General features: G+C 37.0%; 1 protein-coding gene across 10 annotated transcripts in view; it reads right to left on the reverse strand.

Moving 5' to 3' along the window:
• TRDMT1 (tRNA aspartic acid methyltransferase 1) overlaps positions 1–19,774 on the reverse strand; it is a 90,937-nt gene that overhangs the window by 13,400 nt on the left and 57,763 nt on the right. For 5 of the 10 annotated variants that reach the window (XM_070800882.1, XM_070800881.1, XM_019973112.2 and 2 more), the window contains exons 2-4: positions 19,484–19,593; positions 1,051–1,122; positions 362–427 (exon numbers count right to left, since the gene is read on the reverse strand). In XM_070800882.1, the coding sequence (XP_070656983.1) occupies positions 362–427; positions 1,051–1,122; positions 19,484–19,539 (194 nt within the window). In that variant the 5' untranslated portion in view covers positions 19,540–19,593. Of the gene's footprint in view, positions 1–361; positions 428–1,050; positions 1,123–3,277; positions 3,355–19,483; positions 19,594–19,774 lie in introns of all 10 variants that reach the window. The other 5 variants (XM_070800879.1, XM_019973111.2, XM_070800878.1 and 2 more) reach the window with 3 other exon arrangements.

Genomic DNA, 19,774 nt, shown 5'->3' on the forward strand with positions numbered 1-19,774 from the left:
TGACACAGGGCTTGCTTCTTCAGTCCAACAGGACAGAAAATGCCTATGAGAGGACCAATTCTTACTGAAAACATTTCTAATTCTAATGAAATGGACACCACTTAAGCAGCTAAAACTGAGAAATACAATTCGTATTACTCATTCTGGAAAAATTCAAACATATCAAAACGCGAGAGAATCAGCTGACCCTAACCTTGTGATACTTCACATTACTATTGGAAAACTACATTAATGATAAACTACATAACATATCTTAAATGTCAGAATGTACACCTTTATTTTTCAGACCTTTATTTCACAACAGCTCTTATTATATAAAACACCTACTCTAAGATGAACACAAGAGAAATACATTTCTTACCTTGTAGAAGACATTTCAAAACCTTTAACGTTTTCTAAAAGAATATACTTCGGTAATTTTTGTAATCTAAAACAAAAACAAACAAACAAAAAAACCAAACAGAATTCCAAACATCTCAATACTAAGAAGTAAGAAGCAAAGAAAATCCTTACTTGTGAGAAATACGAGGTAACTGTTCAAACTGATTTTAGAAAAGAATTTTACAAAGGATGGAGATGACATATTTTAACCCTTTCCCCCATAAACATAGCACACTTGATAAGGTTAATATTTGAAATATTAATTTCCACTGAAGTTTAAGTGAAAACACAGGACTGCACAGAGCTTTGAACTGCACAGAATGGCAGTTCAAAGGGCTGACGTTTACGTGGAATACAGCTTTTAGGGTTAGTAGTGCGATTTTCCAGGCCATGGGCAATAGCATTCACTAACATTAGCATCATCTGCACTAATCCTGTGAGCAGAGGCAATACAATTCAGCTATTAGGCTGTAACACCCTGTCACTCACTTTAGCAGCACTGTAGAATCAACAAACATTTTCAGTCACTCTATCAGTCATGGCAGAAAATAAATGGCATGTATAGTATCTGTAGAAGCTGCTAATTTCTATAAAATGATAAACATCACATTCTTCCAGATGCAAAGTTTTACACCTATGGTAAGCTTGTACAGGAACCTAAGTTTTTACCTTGGGAGAATGTCTAGAATATGTAAGAAGCTATTTGTCCTTGGATCAGTCACATCACCTTGCAGGCCAATTCTGAAAGGGATAAGAAAATAAGTTCAAGAATTGTACATAAAGATATCAAGTCACTTTTAAAAAGGCAAGACAGAGAACTACAATTAGTTGGTCCTCACAAAAAATATGATCATCTCTGTTGCTATAAAGAACAAAACATATTTATTCATTTAATTAAAACAAAAAAAGCTTTGTCTGTCTAGTAAATGTAGTACTTATAAAAAAATAATATGCCCAAATGACTTACATGAAGCAAAGAAGAATAAGAAGTTAATGAAGAATTAAAAATAATTATCCTCTTAAAATCAACTTGTTTAGGAAACACACACACACACACACACACACAAAATTGGCTGGTGACACCTTTCGCTCTGCCCCAAGGGAGACAAAAGTTCAGAGGGATGAGCTGGTTGGGCAGGGTGGCAACATAAGAGTTGATGGCACTGAAAACTAATCACATCCAAGTAGACCAAGATAGTAGGTAAGATCAGGACGATCTTGTTCAATGTACACGGGAGACAATAAAGGTGAGGGCTTGAATCTACACAAAGGTGTTGCAACTTGGTTAGACTAACTAGGTCAAAACAGGTCATGTGAAAATGTGGTATCTGGTTCAGCAATTAGATCTTTTTTTTTTTTTTAAGAAATTAAATCTTATAAGTAACATTCAATATGATCAAGAACCAAGCAGAAAGGAAGACTAGGTTGGGCATAAATTATAATAACAGGGGATTAGGATTTAAGACCTTGTCATCTATTAGCTTCAAAGTCTTAAATTACTTGACATTACTTATCAGTTCCTCATGCCTGACAGCAGGTCCAAAATCATCAGTGGATCTGAGGTTCAAATGGGAGAGGAGAGTGGACTTGAACAGATTCCTCAGAAACCTTGGTTTCTTCTCATTGAGTCCCTTTCCCCTCAGAGTTCCAAATGATGATTGTGTTGCAGAATCAGACTCTGCGGCCATTAGCAGCTGGATCTGGGCTGATATAGAGCGAGAATGGTATCATAGGGAAGATGTCCCATTGCAGGGACATCTGAGGCATCACAGTGCTGGGGCTGCACTCTGCTCTGAGCCTCCCACTCATGGCAGTCAAAAAGGCCACACCCTTGCGTAGCTCAGATGGAGCTACGCATCTCATCCTAGCTCAGGATGGAGATGACATATTATAACCCTTTCCCCCATAAACATGGCACACTTGATAAGGTTAACATTTGAAATATTAATTTCCACTGAACTTTAAGTGAAAACACAGGACTGCACAGAGCTTTGAACTGCACAGAATGGCAGTTCAAAGGGCTGACGTTTACACGGAATACAGCTTCTAGGGTTAGCAGTGCGATTTTCCAGGCCATGGGCAACAGCATTCACTAACATTAGCATCATCTGCACTAATCCTGTGAGCAGAGGCAATACAATTCAGCTGTTCACCTATAAAAAGACAGTATACTACTGCACATACCATAAGCTTGTTGAATTAAATGGCAAAATCTAGTAAGACATTTGGTTGGTTGTCATTACCATTATTACTTAATTAAAAATACTATTGTTAAAAATATCTAAATGAAGATAGATTAATCAAGATTTTATACCAAATATAATTCCCTGAAATATAGTCAAATAAATACCTTATAAGAAGAAACTGAATTGGAACATAGCTTTAAAAAAGCTATTTCATTAATTGTATGTATTATTAAATGTACGTATCAATTTTGAGAAATGCAAAATTCACAGATGCATTCTTGCCTACCTTTAAAATTTTACAATTAAGTAATTTAGGACTTAAATATTTATTATGAAAATTGACTTTGATTAATCAATGTTAGGAAGATATTCCTGAATGCCGATTAATTTAAGTAATTCAGAGTAATTTGGGTCAGAAATAAATATTTTATCTTCAGTAGGTATTAAAGAGGTACCACATAGTCTCGCCATACCTACGATGACTATGACCAAATCACTGTGCTCATCTGGCAGTTAACTGCTCTTTTCCTCGTCATTAATGCTGACTTATAAATGTGCATAGAGAAAGAGAATTATGCATGAAAAATTTCAAGACTAGGGAAATGCAGCGAATGGACTTTATAGTGTCCGTGCCTGAAATTATAGTATATTTGATTTAATGAATCTTTCAAAAGTATTCTTCGTAACAGAGAAATATATATTATACATACCTTGTGAAGGGCTGACAGGGTGGGCTCATTAAAATCATATTGAAAGATAATCTGTCAAACTCTTCTAGTGTAATGCCCTAAGGAATGAATATTTGGGGTTGGGGGGAAAGAATATAAAAACATGCGTAGAAGGGGGAAAAAGGAAACATGCTAACTACAACTAAATATATCAGAAATTGTGACTGCTTAGTTATAACACTTAAAAGTTTATAAAACATTTAATACTTTTAAAATAAACTTCAGTTAAACTAACTTTCCAAAGTGATTTTGTGAAGGAAGTGGAGCAATAAGCTGAAGCTATAAAAGATTAAGTGACTTCCGCCAAACCCTAGGACCAGCCCAAGCAGAGCTGGAAAGTTAGATCCTAAGCATTTCATGCCTCTATGATACCTCAAGTCTAATTAAGACTGCTGTGATTTCAGGAATCAAACATGGAGAACTTTATTTCATAATGAATTTCAGCAAAAGATCTAGAGAATTATTAACACCTTTCTATTAATATTATTTATTTACAAAATGCGATGTATTGACCAGTCACCACTTCTCTCCTGTCTGTCTCTGTCAGTATATCACCAAACAGACAAGGGTCCCACTTTCCGATGTCTGCATACTGTTTTACAGTTGTGTGTAGTCAAAGCACCTCAAAAGATTATAAACAAGATGAACCAAACAATGCCTACTGGGCTAAGCAGTTTTAAGATGTACTGTTTTGCTCCTTTATATACAGTATCAGAAGACAAATACAGAGAAATACAAATCATGGGTTTGGCCAATTCTCATTAGGCTCTGTTAGCATATACTGTTAGCCAGAAATTTAAAGCAACAAGCCCAGAATCCCAACATTCCTAGTTACATTTCCAAGAAGTTCCAGTTCATGAAAAAAGCAGGGAAAGCTTTATTCTGAGTTCTGAAAAGAGTTAATTTGTTGAACACATCAGTTGTCTCTATTGTATTAAAGTTTGAATGTACATGTCTATTGTTTTTAAATCACAGGCTTTTAAAAGTAGTTTACGATGTATATGAAAAATGAAATGAAAATAAAATAGTGGAAAGTTCCCAAAGCACCTCTAGAACCCAGAGTTCTAAAGAAAACAACCTGAAAATCATACACTCAAACTGCATCACGAAACCTGGGGCAGAGCAGTACCATTATCACAGGTACTTAAGTTAGAGAGCTAGTTAGCACAGGGCTGTTAATAAAAGCAACTTATTGACTTCACAACTGACTGTAGACTGATTAAAGCTAAATTCCTAAAATTAAAATAAAAAACAAACAACAACTTTTAACATTAGGAGCATCCTAAATCTAGAACCTAAAAGAAGTAAACACTTAATAACTCAATACCTGCAATTAGACATTTAAAATTACAATTTTAAAGGATTTTTGGAAAGGGTGATTTTTTTTTAATAGCACAACCCAAATGACAGAGAAGTTATGCAAAACATAATCACTCAATAAACCATTCACAACTATCTTTAATTTAGCAATCTAGGTCAGTGTATGTGACAGGATTCAAGAAAGTAGTTACAGAGATGCATGGATTAACTCTAGTAATTTGATATTTTATAATAACACTAATGGAAATCTATTCTTTTTTCATAACTAGAGCATTCAAGTTAAAAAAAAAATCTTTGCTTTCAGAAAACATTAGATCAACTTCATGCAGTACTTCATTTATTGAGTGTTGATGAGCAACTTTGTCATACTACTTGTGTTATTACTTCTTTTCTCAAAAAGCTTCCTGGTCATTCTTACACTTAATTTTCATTTAAACTTTAGGAAGAAATCGGTAGATTAGTAAACAACAACTTTTGACTGTTTTAGTGAATTTATTGTTAATCTAAAGAGAACTAAAATATTGTGGCACATGGTAAATCTTCAATAAAAACTTACTGAGTGGATATTTCATACTATTTTCTGCCCTATGAACTCTGATGTTTTGTTCATGAATAATTTGTTCAAAATTACATGTTTTATTCAAGAACAGAACTTTCTTGCTCATTGTATTAATCCCCATTATAAAGCAATTTTCTATGACTCATAAATACATTTTGCCTTTAGACAGATCTTATCTAATATCAGTTCTGAAATATCTGTTATGCCTGGCATTTTTCCATTTTCTAGGCACAATATGTAGTTCATTAGATGATGTTCATAATCTAACTCACCAATATTTCAGAGTATCTATAATATGCTAAGCACTGTGATAGGTCTGGGAATACAACGATGCACAAACCCAGCAAGTTTTCAGCTCACATACTTATATTGCAGTAACTAGTAATTTTCCATATCCTATCTAGCAAATTTGGAAAACTCAGCAGTGGCCACAGGACTGGAAAAGGTCAGTTTTCATTCCAGTCCCAAAGAAAGGCAATGCCAAAGAATGCTCAAACTACCGCACAATTGCACTCATCTCACACGCTAGTAAAGTAATGCTCAAAATTCTCCAAGCCAGGCTTCAGCAATATGTGAACCGTGAACTTCCTGATGTTCAAGCTGGTTTTAGAAAAGGCAGAGGAACCAGAGATCAAATTGCCAACATCCGCTGGATCATGGAAAAAGCAAGAGAGTTCCAGAAAAGCATCTATTTCTGCTTTACTGACTATGCCAAAGCCTTTGACTGTGTGGATCACAACAAACTGTGGAAAATTCTGAAAGAGATGGGACTACCAGACCACCTGATCTGCCTCTTGAGAAATTTGTATGCAGGTCAGGAAGCAATAGTTAGAACTGGACATGGAAAAACAGACTGGTTCCAAATAGGAAAAGGAGTACTTCAAGGCTGTATATTGTCACCCTGCTTATTTAACTTATATGCAGAGTACATCATGAGAAATGCTGGACTGGAAGAAACACAAGCTGGAATCAAGATTAGCGGGAGAAATATCAATAACCTCAGATATGCAAATGACACCACCCTTATGGCAGAAAGTGAAGAGGAACTCAAAAGCCTCTTGATGAAAGTGAAAGGGGAGAGTGAAAAAGTTGGCTTAAAGCTCAACATTCAGAAAACGAAGATCATGGCATCCGGTCCCATCACTACATGGGAAATAGATGGGGAAACAGTGGAAACAGTGTCAGACTTTATTTTTCTGGGCTCCAAAATCACTACAGATGGTGACTGCAGCCATGAAATTAAAAGATGCTTACTCCTTGGAAGGAAAGTTATGATCAACCTAGAGAGCATATTCAAAAGCAGAGACATTACTTTGCCAACAAAGGTTCATCTAGTCAGGGCTATGGTTTTTCCTGTGGTCATGTATGGATGTGAGAGTTGGACTGTGAAGAAGGCTGAGCGCTGAAGAATTGATGCTTTTGAACTGTGGTGTTGGAGAAGACTCTTGAGAGTCCCTTGGACTGCAAGGAGATCCAACCAGTCCATTCTAAAGGAGATCAGCCCTGGGATTTCTTTGGAAGGAATGATGCTAAAGTTGAAACTCCAGTACTTTGGCCACGTCATGCGAAGAGTTGACTCATTGGAAAAGACTCTGATGCTGGGAGGGATTGGGGGCAGGAGGAGAAGGGCACGACAGAGGATGAGACAGCTGGATGGCATCACTACTCAATGGATGTGAGTCTGGGTGAACTCCGGGAGTTGGTGATGGACAGGGAGGCCTGGTGTGCTGCAATTCATGGGGTCGCAAAGAGTCAGACACGACTGAGCGACTGATCTGATCTAGATAAATACCAGATTTTAGTTTTATTACCAATTATCTTTGTAACTGTCCTGTTCTTGGTTAAAAACATACATGCACTTTTCAGGCCTGACCACATCGCTGTGACAAAGGCTTCACCCAGCAGGTGCTGGGCAAAGTCATCCTCCCCACTCCAGACTTTGTGCAAGGCCAGTGCCTGGCAGTCTCTGAGAGCAAGTGCAAGGTCTCCGGCCCCCTGGAAGGTCATGCTCTTCACTTATTTGCATTCCAAGGTCTCTCTGTCTGTGGGCACAGAGTCCTCTTCAGCCGCCATCTATTTCTGCCAAGGCCTCCTTCTGGGAGGAGGAGGAGCCCTGGAAGTTATTTCTCTTGCTATGACTATACGCAGCAAATCTCACACTCTCCTCCAATACCAGGGGCTCCCTCAACTGTTAGCTGACTCCCATGTCTGCTGATCCACTCAACTTCCCAGCAGGGTGCTGTACCCTAGGGAAACACAACAGGGGGCAGGGCATAGACATTTTCTCTATAGCAAGTAATTAAGGCTTCACTCTTTCACTTTTGCCTTGTTGCTTTAATCAGCTACTCTGATCCCTGACAGCTCAGCTGAGCTCCTGACAACAACATGAAATAATGTCCTAAAAACCTAAAGCTTCATTTATCTTTCAAAGAACAGAGATATTTTTTGAGTCTCACTTTCCCGTCCTACTCCAATTATAGTATTTTTACACTGCAAAGATTTATGATACTCTCACCTTGCTTCCTGACCATAATTTCCTTCCTAACATGGCAGCTTTATTTCTGGGTTTTCCACTCTGATTCATCTCTTGCTTAGTTAGATTAAGTGACTGAATCATTTTTTTCAATAAGGGTTCACAGGTAATACACTTCATGAATTGTTGGAGGTTTTATTTCAGGAATGTTTTTCATTTACTTCTGTTAATGCTTTTGCCCCGTTTGTTTTGCTGTCTTTTGTTTGCCACTCTGACATAGCTTTTATTTCTATAATGGTTTTATTTTTCTCATCTTTTTTTCTTCTTCCCAGACCACTGATAGTTTTCAAGTCTATTGTCTTATTATCGCTTTTGAATGAAGCTCCAATACTTTGGCCACCTGATGCACAGAGCCGACTCATTAGAAAAGACCCTTATGCTGGGAAAGATTGAAGGCAGGAGGAGAAGGGGACAACAGAGGAAGAAATGATTGAATGGCACCACTGATTCAACGGACAAGAGTTTGAGCAAACTCTGGGAGATGGTGAAGGACAGGGAAGCCTGGCACACTACAGTCCATGGGGTTGCAAAGAATCGGGCATGACTGTGACTGAACAACAATACATTTATTTGAGTTCCTGAAGATACCAAGTTTTATTTAAGGTTTCAAACTAATGGAGATGTGTGTTTGTAATTTTCTTCTGCTTCTTCATACAATTTTTCTGTAAATATTCTGCTTGTTTATGTTACTTCCTTCCTTCAAAAAGTACTCTATCAGCATAGCCTCAAAGGCTCCTTTCTAATTACTAATACTCGATGGACGTGACAGTGAATTCTGGGAGTTGGTGATGGACAGGGAGGCCTGGCATGCTGTGATTCATGGGGTCGCAAAGAGTCCGACACGACTGAGTGACTAATCTGATCTGATCTGATATATATTTTTTTAATGGAGATCACTTGAATCTAGAAATTTGCTGAAAAGATGAAAGAAAGAGTAGGTACTTTGTCACTGCAGTTTCTGGGAAGAACCCAGAAAGCTCTCTAACTTAAGACCATGCCTCTGTCCTTAACCATGTTCTCACATTTAGAATGAGCAAGAAGTCTGCAGAGCTTGCAGTGATGTTTTCAGCCCAGTGATTCGGAATGTTTTAATGTCTCTTCTCTTCACTTTGAACAAACAATTGCTGGGTCTGCTTTGTCTCCTCCCTTGTCCTTCTCAAAGCTGCATGACGCACAGAGAGATCTAAATTGAATGCAACTTTGCCATCTTCATTCACTGTGTCTTAGTGCCACTACATCTGACATTATTTTTCTCAGTTTTCTTTTTTGTTTTGGTTTCTGTTTAAATCCTATTTTCATTCATAATGGTTTCCCATCCCCTCTTTTCTCTTATTTCTATTAGGAAAAGAAATATAATTTTAGAATAGAAATATCTTGTCTTTGTCACATTCAATCAGAAGTCCCAAAGAAAACTGTTCACAAGTCCAACTTCTGCACTAAGCAGTAAGTTTCTGCAGGTAAAGACTAGTTCTCAGGCATATCTGTGTTCCTCTAAGGGCTCAATAACTTGCATGAAGTCAATGTTCTCAAATTTCAGTTGATCAGAATATGTTGTTTTCAGTTCAGTTCAGTTCAGTCACTCAGTCATGGCCGACTCTTTGTGACCCCATGGACTGCAGCCCACCAGGCCTCCCTGTCCATCACCAACTCCTGAAGTTCACTCAAACTCATGTCCATTGAGTCGGTGATGCCAACCAGCCATCTCATCCTCTGTTGTCCCCTTCTCCTCCCGCTTATGAAACTTAAAATCTCTTAAGTCTCTCATTACTCCTAAGTTCTCCATTAAACTTCCAACTACTTTTTAAGCATGACCCTCAATGTACTTCTGATACATGTGATCTGGACATGACACACTCTTTCCATTACAGAACAGGGCTGAAGAGAACATCCAAGAAGAGACTAACAGCTGTAGGAAGGCACATCAACTTTTTTCTCATAGACATGGTTTTAATGAACTGATTCTCTCTTCTCAAATGAGTAGGAGGTACCTATCTCCATTCTTTCCTCTCCCTAGTATTCTTATTTCATATGCAGATAATATGACTTATTATCATCTATTAAAACTAGTATTGAAATAGAGCTATCGCTAGAAAAATGGTTACATATATATTATTCCAAATGCCCCCAAATTTCTTCTGGCATGTAGTTGGGAACCCCAAATATGTAAAGTGTCTCACAGTTTCCCTTAGAAGGTAAAAAAGAAAAAAGGTTAAGTCATCAAACGTAATGGGTGCTTTACTGAGATTGTGTTGTTGTTTCATATTTTGTTCAGTGGGAGAAAACCCTTGCTGAATTGGATATTTGGCTGCATCAACTTTTAAACATTTACATTAAATTTAAACTTAGATGCAACTTTTTTAAATAAAATAAATTTTGCTATCATAATCTATGTCACAGAAATTTTGGAACCTAAATGCAGATTGCCTACATATGAGTCAAACCAGTTACTTTTCAGCAGCTATGTTTCTCCTGACCCTGTATTTACTTCTGCCCTACATCCATGATGAGACTGGCAGACTTAGTGCAGTTTGCCATGATGTTCATGAAGTGCACTCTACCAGTTACTGGAAAGGTGATGTTATACCCATAGTACTTCTCTCGATGAGGCCCGTGCAGAAAAACATTCTGTTCTCAATATCAGTGACAGATGTTCTTCAACACATAAATAGATGACTTTTACCTTGTAAATACCCAATCACAGAGCCAGGAAATGGCCCTATTTCATATCCAGCTAAAAGAAAGCTTAAGACAAACCTGTTGGATACACAAAATGTGGTACATCCCTATAATGGAATATTATTCAGCCATTAAGGGGAATGAAGCACTGACACGCAAGAACCCAGACAAAAAAGGGCCACGTATTATATGATCCCATTTACATGAAATGCCTAGAAAAGTCAAATCCATAGAGGCAGAAAGTAGATTAGTGGCTTCCAGGGCCTGGAGGGAGGGAGAAATGGGAGTCACTGCTAATGGGCACCAGATTACTTTTTACGGGGATGAGAACGGACTAGAATTAGAAAGTGGCAATCTTTACACAACTTTGTCAGTAAATGAAAAAAGAAAAATGCTAAAACTATACACTTTAAAGTGGTGGACTTCATGGTATAATGAATTGTATCTTACTTAAATAAAATTTGTGAGACTTTTGCTTCTGTCTGGAGGGAGTAAATTCTAAGAGACTTACTTTCCTTCTATAAATTAACTAGAAAACTGGGAGAAATGTAATAACTATTTTCAGATATTGGACCACAGGCAGATAGGACTACCATTCCTTGGAAAAAGACAAAAAAAAAAAAGTTGAAGATAATTAGACTTTCTACCTGGAGATAATTTCCACACAGCAGTGAAGGGAAAGGACACTCACACTGTACCTGGGAAAGAAGATGAGTTGGAGAGACACTGGCATTCAAGGTCAAGGTGACTAGAATTTGCAGAGCAAGACTACCACACTAAAAGAAGCTGCATAAGTAATGAAATACAGAAATCTGCATAACATTCCCTTTGAGTGTCCTGCTGAGCATACCTGTGCATCTATCAGGCAAAATGCTTGACAGACCAACTTCCAGGAAAAGAACCATTATTGGGAAGCTGTAAGCCAAAAAAGTTCCCAGATCTCAGGGCAAGAGATCATTCGAGTTACCACCACAACCTAGTTGAGAACATTGGACACCCAATAGCTAGCAATCAAAGAAAGGTCGCATATTAATAGTAAGATTAGACTGCTGCTGCTGCTAAGTCACTTCAGTCGTGTCCGACTCTGTGTGACCCCCTAGACGGCAGCCCACCAGGCTTCCCCGTCCCTGGGATGCTCCAGGCAAGAACACTGGAGTGGGTTGCCATTTCCTTCTCCAATGCATGAAAGTGAAGTTGCTCAGTCGTGTCTGACCCTCAGCGACCCCATGGAATGCAGCCTTCCAGGCTCCTCCATCAATGGGATTTTCCAGGCAAAAGTACTGGAGTGGGGTGCCACTGCCTTCTCCAAAGATTAGACTACCCTTACAGTAAAGGCTACTCCACATACACTCTGAAATGCTTAAAATAAGCCTCAAAAAGAATCAAGATGATCTGAAATTAACTGCTTCTGAGAACAAAATCCAACAGTCTTTAAAAGATTACAGTAAACTCCAGCACTCAAAAATGTAAAACGTACAATGTTAGGCTCCCAATAAAAAACTACTACAATGCTAATTAAACAAGATAATGTGACCCATAACAAATGGGGGTGAATGGAGGAAGAATCCATCAATAGAAACAAACCCAACAATGACATGCTGGAATTAACAAAGATTTTAAAACAGTCATTATAAATATCATTAATTTGTTCACATACTTAAAGGAAAACGAAAATATTATAAGGAGACAAGAACATAAAAAAGAATTAATTGAAACTTCTAGAAATGAAAAATATCTAAAATGAACAGTTACATATCAAAAATAACCTCTTAAAGATACAGCAATATAGTGTGCTTCTAAAACAAAGCAAATGGAGTAGAATAGACTAAAAATGAACAGTCTCAGTGAATATGAAGGGATCTTATAATAAATCTAATTGAAATGCAAGGACTGGGAATTCTCTGGTGGTCCAGTGGTTACGACTCTGCACTTTCACTGTCAAGGGCACAGATTCAATTCCTGGTCTGGGAACTAAGATCTAGCAAGCCACATGGCACAGCCAGAAAAAGAGGCAAAATTAAAAGGATGGATAAAATATATGCATACAAACACTAACCATAAGAAAGCAGAAGTTATATTAATTTAAGAAGCTATATTAATATCAAGAAAGTAGACTTCAGAACAAGAAATAATTCTGAGGGATAAAGAGGAATATTTCATAATGATAAACAGGTCAATTAATCAAGAAAACAATCATAAAGCATATACACTTAATAAAAGAGCTCTGGATAAAATGAAGCAAAAACTAAAAGGAGTTAATAGACATTCACAGTTGTGCTTGGATATTATAACATTCTCTCAGCAATTGATAGGAAAAAGTCAGTAAGGATACAGAAAAACTGACAATACTATCAACTAACTTGACCCAAATGACATTTATAAATGTCCACTCAACAAAAACAGAATACACATTCTTTCCAACAGGACACAAAGCATTCACCAGACAGAGTGAATTCTGGGCCATAACACAAGTCTCAACCAATTTAAAATAACTAAAATCATACACAGTATGACACCAAAATACAAAATAAAACAGAAATGAGAAATCAGTAACAGAAAGGTATCTGAAAAATTCCTAAATATTTGGAAATTTTAGAGCCATTCTTACAAATTAACACATAAGCCAAAGACAAAATCAGAGGGGAAATTAGAAAATACTTTGAGCTGAATGAAAATGAACATAAGACATATGAAAATTTGTGATTTCTAGCTGAAACTTAAGAAAATGTACGACATTCTATATTTGCATTAAAAAAGAAACACAAACTCAAGTCAATCATCTAAAGTCCCAATGCAAGCAGTGTAACAGAGAGTAAATTAAACACAAAGTAGAAGAGAACAAAAAAGATGAGTAGAAATTAGTGAAATAGTACAAATGAATAATAGATAAAATCAATTTCATCTAAACCTGTTTACTTGAAAAAAGCAATGAATTTGGTAAGGCTCTAGCTTTAGTAGTAGAGGAAAAAACAGAAAAGATAAAAACTACTAACATCAGGAATGATAAACAATGGAAATAAGGAAATATGAACAACATTATGTCAATATGCTTGACAAATTAGAGTAAAAGATAAATTTCTTCAAAGACACAAATTTCCAAAATGGAATGAAAAATAAATAGAAAGCCTCAGTAGTCTTATAACAGATAAATAAACTCATAATTTAAAAGGCAAGAGTACTGGAGTGGGTTGCCATTTCCTTCTCCAGAGGATCTTCCTGACCCAGGGATCAAACCCAGGTCTCCCACATTGTAGGCAGACACTTTACTCATAATTAAAAACCTTCCCACAAAGAAAACTACAGGTCCAGATGGCTCCACTGATGAAATGCTATTATTTATAGAAGATCTAATACTTGTTCTTCACAGACTTTTAGAGAAAATAAGAGTTTGTGAAGCCAACCGGGTTGGCCAAAAAGTTCATTTGAGTTTTTCCATACCATCTTACAGAAAACCCAAATAAACTTTCAGCCCAATATAAAGCTAGTATTGATATCGCCCTAATATCAAAACCACACAAATATTTTATGAGGAAAGTACAAAAGTCACCTACAAAGATAAATGTAAAAATACTTAATAAAATATTAGCAACTATGATGCAGTTTAACATAAAACTGATTCTATATCATAAAAAAGTCAGATTTACCCTAGGAATGCAATATTGACTTAACATTCAAAAAAGGAGTTGATATGATTGCCATATTAACAGAATAAAAGGGCAAATTATATAATCGTGTTAAATGATGAAAAAAAGTTTTTGACAAAATTCAAAACCTATTCATTCATAATACAAATTCTTAGAAAATGAAATAAAAGGAAATTTCCTCAACTTAATAAAAGGCATGCTCATACTCGGTCGCTTCAGTCATGTCCGACTCTTTGCGACCCCATGGGCTGTAGCCCGCTAGACTCCTCTGTCCATGGGATTTCCCAGGCAAGAATACTGGAGTGGGCTGCCATTTCCTCCTCCAGGGGATGTTCCCGACATAGAGATCAAACCTGTGTCTCCCGGTTCCTCTCATCAGATCAGATCAGATCAGTCGCTCAGTCATGTCCGACTCTTTGCGGCCCCATGAATCGCAGCAGGCCAGGCCTCCCTGTCCATCACCAACTCCCGGAGTTCACTCTGACTCACGTCCATCGAGTCAGTGATGCCATCCAGCCATCTCATCCTCTGTCGTCCCCTTCTCCTCTTGCCCCCAATCCCTCCCAGCATCAGAGTATTTCAAATGAGTCAACTCTTCGCATGAGGTGGCCAAAGTACTGGAGTTTCAGCTTTAGCATCAGTCCTTCCAATGAACACCCAGGACTGATCTCCTTTAGGATGGACTGGTTGTACCTCCTTGCAGTCCAAGGGACTTTCAAGAGTCTTCTCAACACCACAGTTCAACAGCATCAATTCTTCAGCGCTCAGCCTTCTTCAGAGTCCAACTCTCACATCCATACATGACCACAGGAAAAACCATAGCCTTGACTAGACGAACCTTTGTTGGCAAAGTAATGTCTCTGCTTTTGAATATGCTATCTAGGTTGGTCATAACTTTCCTTCCAAGGAGTAAGCGTCTTTTAATTTCATGGCTGCAGTCACCATCTGTAGTGATTTTGGAGCCCAGAAAAATAAAGTCTGACACTGTTTCCACTGTTTCCCCATCTATTTCCCGGTTCCTCTCACAGAAGCATTTAAATTTTTTTTTTTTTTTTAAAAAGCCAGTTTCTAAAGCTACTGCCATCCCTCTGACCAATTCTTCTCTTGTTTTTGAAATTCTCTCCTACTTTGACACTTAAAACTCCAAGACCTATTTCTCCTCCAACCTCTTTGCCAGTCTTCTTCTCCTTTCTTCACCTGCTTCTAAATATCCATGTTCCTCTAAACATGTAATACATGAAAAATATACAACTAACATCTAAGATGTTAAATGATAAATGACTAAATAATTCTCCCCTAATATCTGGCAGAAGGCAGGAATGTCCAATGTCACACTTTTTATTCAACATTGTAAAGAAGGTCCTAGACAATGCAATAAGACAAGGAAAAAGTCATACTGGTTGGAAGGGAAAAGTATAACTTTTTTTCCTCAGACAATAGAACTGTATATGTTAAAAATCCTAAAAAATCAACATTAAGGTTATCAGAACCAATAATTCAATATAGCAAAGTTACAGGATACCAGGTTAATAAATATTACAAAATATTAACTAAATACTATAAAATATAGCTGATACAAATTAATAAAGACCTAAATAAGTGAAGAGAGATACCATATTCATAAACTGCAAGATTATTTTATGAAGAGATCAGTTCTTCCAAAACCACTCACTGAAATTTCAATCAAAATGCCTTTTTTAGGTAGAAATTGGCAAGCTGATTCTGAAATTTATACAGAAATGTAAATTAGAGAGTAGCCAAAATAATCTTAAAAAATAAATTCAGAATTTTGAGAACTTACACTGCCTGAATTTAATACATATTATAAAGATACAATAAACAATAGTGTGTTATTGATATAAGGATAAAAACATAGATACTACTGAAGAGAGAATTCAGAAATTTACTCACACACATATGATCTGCTATTTTTTAACAAAGATGTCAAAGAATTTGTGGAAAGGATAGTCTTTTCAGAAAATGGTGTTAGGATAATTTTATATGCACTTAAAAAAAAAATTACTCCTACCTGAGACCACACACAAAACGTAACCATTTAAATGGGTCATAAACCTAAATGTAAAAGCCAAAGCTATAAAACTAACAGGAAAAAATGGAGTAAACAAAGACTTCGCAAGACAGAAAAACTGTCCCATAAAAGAGAAAAAAAAGATAAGTAACTCCTGCACTTCGTGAACACAGTTAAGGAAAGACAAATTACAGAATTGAAGAAAATATTTATGACAAACAATGTGAAACCAGAAAATGTCAACATTTCTTAAAACTAAATGATAATAGCACAAATATCAGTTCAGTTCAGTTCAGTTGCTCAGTTGTGTCCAACCCTTTGCAACCCTATGGACTGTAGCACATCAGGCCTCCCTGTCCATCACCAACTCCTGGAGTTTATCCAAACTCATGTCCATTGAGTCGGTGATGCCATCCAACCATCTCATCCTCTGTCATCCCCTTCTCCTCTCGCCTTCAATCTTTCCCAGCATCAGGGTCTTTCCTAATGAGTCAGTTCTTTGCATCAGGTGGCCGAAGTATTGGAGTTTCAGCTTCAACATCAGACCTTCCAATGAACACTCAGGGCTGATCTCCTTTAGGATGGACTGGTTGGATCTCCTTGCAGTCCAAGGAACTCTCAAGAGTCTTCTCCAACATCACAACTCAAAAGCGTCAATTCTTTGGCACTCAGCTTTCTTTATAGTTCAACTCTCATATCCATACATGACTACTGGAAAAACCATAGCCTTGACTAGAAGGACCTTTGTTGGCAAAGTAATGTCTCTGCTTTTGAATATGCTCTCTAGGTTGGTCATAGCTTTTCTTCCAAAGAGCAAGCGTCTTTTAATTTCATGGCTGCAGTCACCATCTGCAGTGATTTTGGAGCCCCCCAAAATAAAGTCTGACACTGTTTCCACTGTTTCCCCATCTATTTCCCATGAACTGATGGGACCAGATGCCATGATCTTCGTTTTCTGAATGTTGAGCTTTAAGCCAACTTTTTCACTCTCCTCTTTCACTTTCATCAAGAGGCTCTTTAGTTCTTCTTCGCTTTGTGCCATAAGGGTTGTGTCATCTGCATATCTGAGGTTATTGATATTTCTCCCGGCAATCTTGATTCCAGCTTGTGCTTCTTCCAGTCCAGCGTTTCTCATGATGTACTCTGCATATAAGTTAAATAAGCAGGGTGACAATATACAGCCTTGACGTACTCCTTTTCCTATTTGGAACCAGTCTGTTGTTCCATGTCCAGTTCTAACTGTTGCTTGCTGACCTGCATACAAATTTCTCAAGAGGCAAGTCAGGTGGTCTGGTATTCCCAACTCTTTCAGAATTTTCCACAGTTTAGGTCCACTGGAGAAGGGAATGGCAAACCACTTCAGTATTCTTGCCTTGAGAACCCCATGAACAGTATGAAAAAGCACAAACATACCAATTAAAAAAAAAAAAAAGTAAAAAAGAAATTTCATCAAAGAAGACATAGAAATGGCCAATAAAAAAGTACTCAACATTATTAGTCACCAGGGAAATGCAAATTGAAATCATAATATCACTGTATGCTCACAAGAGAGGCTAAAATTTAAAAGATTGACAATAGCAACTTTTGGTAAAGATGTAAAATAACTGAAACACTTAAACACTGACTGTGTGAGTATAAAATGGTATGAACACTACGTGAAACAGTTGGCATTTTCTCATAAAATTAAAGAAGTCTATCACACACTCCAGCAATTCTACTCCTCGGTATTTACCCACAAGAAAAAAAAAGTCTACACAAAAACTTATACATGGATCTTCATAGCAACCTTTTTATAATAGTCAAAAACTAGAAACAATCTAAATGTCAAACATGTGAACGGATACACATTTTGCAATATGAAATTTCCACAAATACCTGTACATACAGAATATCATGGAATAGTAATGAAGAGGCAACTACTGATTAATACAATGCAAAAAACATTACCCTAAACAAAAGAAGTCACACTCAGAAAAATTACACTCATGATTTTATTTATGGTATACTAGAAATAGAATATTTAATTTGTAATGACTGAAAGCAGATCAGTGGTTGCTAGGGCTGGGTAAGAGACTGACACTTAGGAGCATTTTAGGGTAGCGGATGTTGTGTGAGTGTGTGTGCGCTGTCTTGTCCAAGTCTTGCAACCCCATGGACACTGGTCAAAACTCAAACTATACACAAAGAGTACAGTTTCTTGCATATAAATTACAGTTTCATGAGAAATATGTGTAAAATTTTGCACAACATAAGACTGGGAGAAAAAACACAATTTCATATTACACTGTATTTTGAAAGTAACAATGCATTAAATACTTCTGCTGAGTTCATCACAAGCAAAAAACTATCTTTAACTTTGACAGGCGTCAACAAGAAGAGAGTATCATGGAAACATATACACTGCCATATGTAAAATAGATAGCCAGTGGAATTACAGTATGACTCAAACTCAAACTGGGGCTCTGTGACAACCTAGAGGAGTGGGATGGAGTGAGAGGTGGAAGGGAGATTTAAGAGGGAGGGGACATATGTATACTTATGGCTGATTCATGTTGATGTATTGCAGAAACCAACACAATATTGTAAAGTGATTATTCTTCAATTAAAAATAAAAAAAAAAAAATTTTTTTTTTAAGTAGCATTCAGTAAGTATTGGGTTGGCCAAAAAATTCATCCCGGTTTTTGCCTACACCTTTACAGAAAAACCTGAATGAACTTTTTTGGCCAACCCAATAATATAACCAATGATTTTTTTTTTCATTTTCTCTTTTTTCCCTCCTGCTATATATATATTGTACCTGCTACTGCTGCTAAGTCGCTTCAGTCGTGTCCAACTCTGTGCGACCCCAGAGACGGCAGCCCACCAGGCTCCCCCATCCCTGGGATTCTCCAGGCAAGAACACTGGAGTGGGTTGCCATTTCCTTCTCCAATGCATGAAAGTGAAAAGTGAAAGTGAAGTCGCTCAGTCGTGTCTGACTCTTAGCGACCCAACGGACTGCAGCCTACCAAGCTCCTCCGTCCATGGATTTTCCAGACAAGAGTACTGGAGTGGGGTGCCATTGCCTTCTCCATACTGTACCTGAGTACTGGTTAAAAATTAAGAATTAAGCCAAGTTTAATATCATTATAAAACTAAACATTTAGAAGTAGAGTATATGCTTACTTTTCAATTCTTTCAAGACCAAATTACTGATCTTATCTCTCTAAAGCTAGAAATTTTTAAAAAGGAAAAAAGAAAAAAAATTACATGCTACCTTCTGACAGAATTAAAAAATATAAATTTAATTCCCTTCTCCTAAACCTTTTCATTTATTTATATATGACTTATCTTCAAATGAAGACACCAAAAATCAGTATCTTGCAGTATTCCTCAATCACATTTTTACTTGCTATATACTTATTAAAAGAATAATAATTGTTACTCACTTCAATTGTCTTGGCCAGTAACTGTGTGTGAGGAAAATTATACTTGTATACTTCATTAGCAACAGTGTTTACATCAACAGCAGCCACCACTTGTGCAGGTATACAGCTTTCTGTAATGATAAACGGAATATCTTAGAATGTCAAGTCCTGAAGATCAATTTGTTCATTATAGAAAAGGGCTAAAATAACAGAATTTTGTAGTACATTTCCTCACTTCCTCAATTATCTAGTCAGATCTCAGGTTGTCAGTCGACAACAAAGCCAGGAAGAACCAGGTGGGAAGTGGAATAT

Source organism: Bos indicus, chromosome 13 (genome assembly GCF_029378745.1).
Source record: "Bos indicus isolate NIAB-ARS_2022 breed Sahiwal x Tharparkar chromosome 13, NIAB-ARS_B.indTharparkar_mat_pri_1.0, whole genome shotgun sequence".
Classification (NCBI taxonomy): Eukaryota; Metazoa; Chordata; class Mammalia; order Artiodactyla; family Bovidae; genus Bos; species Bos indicus.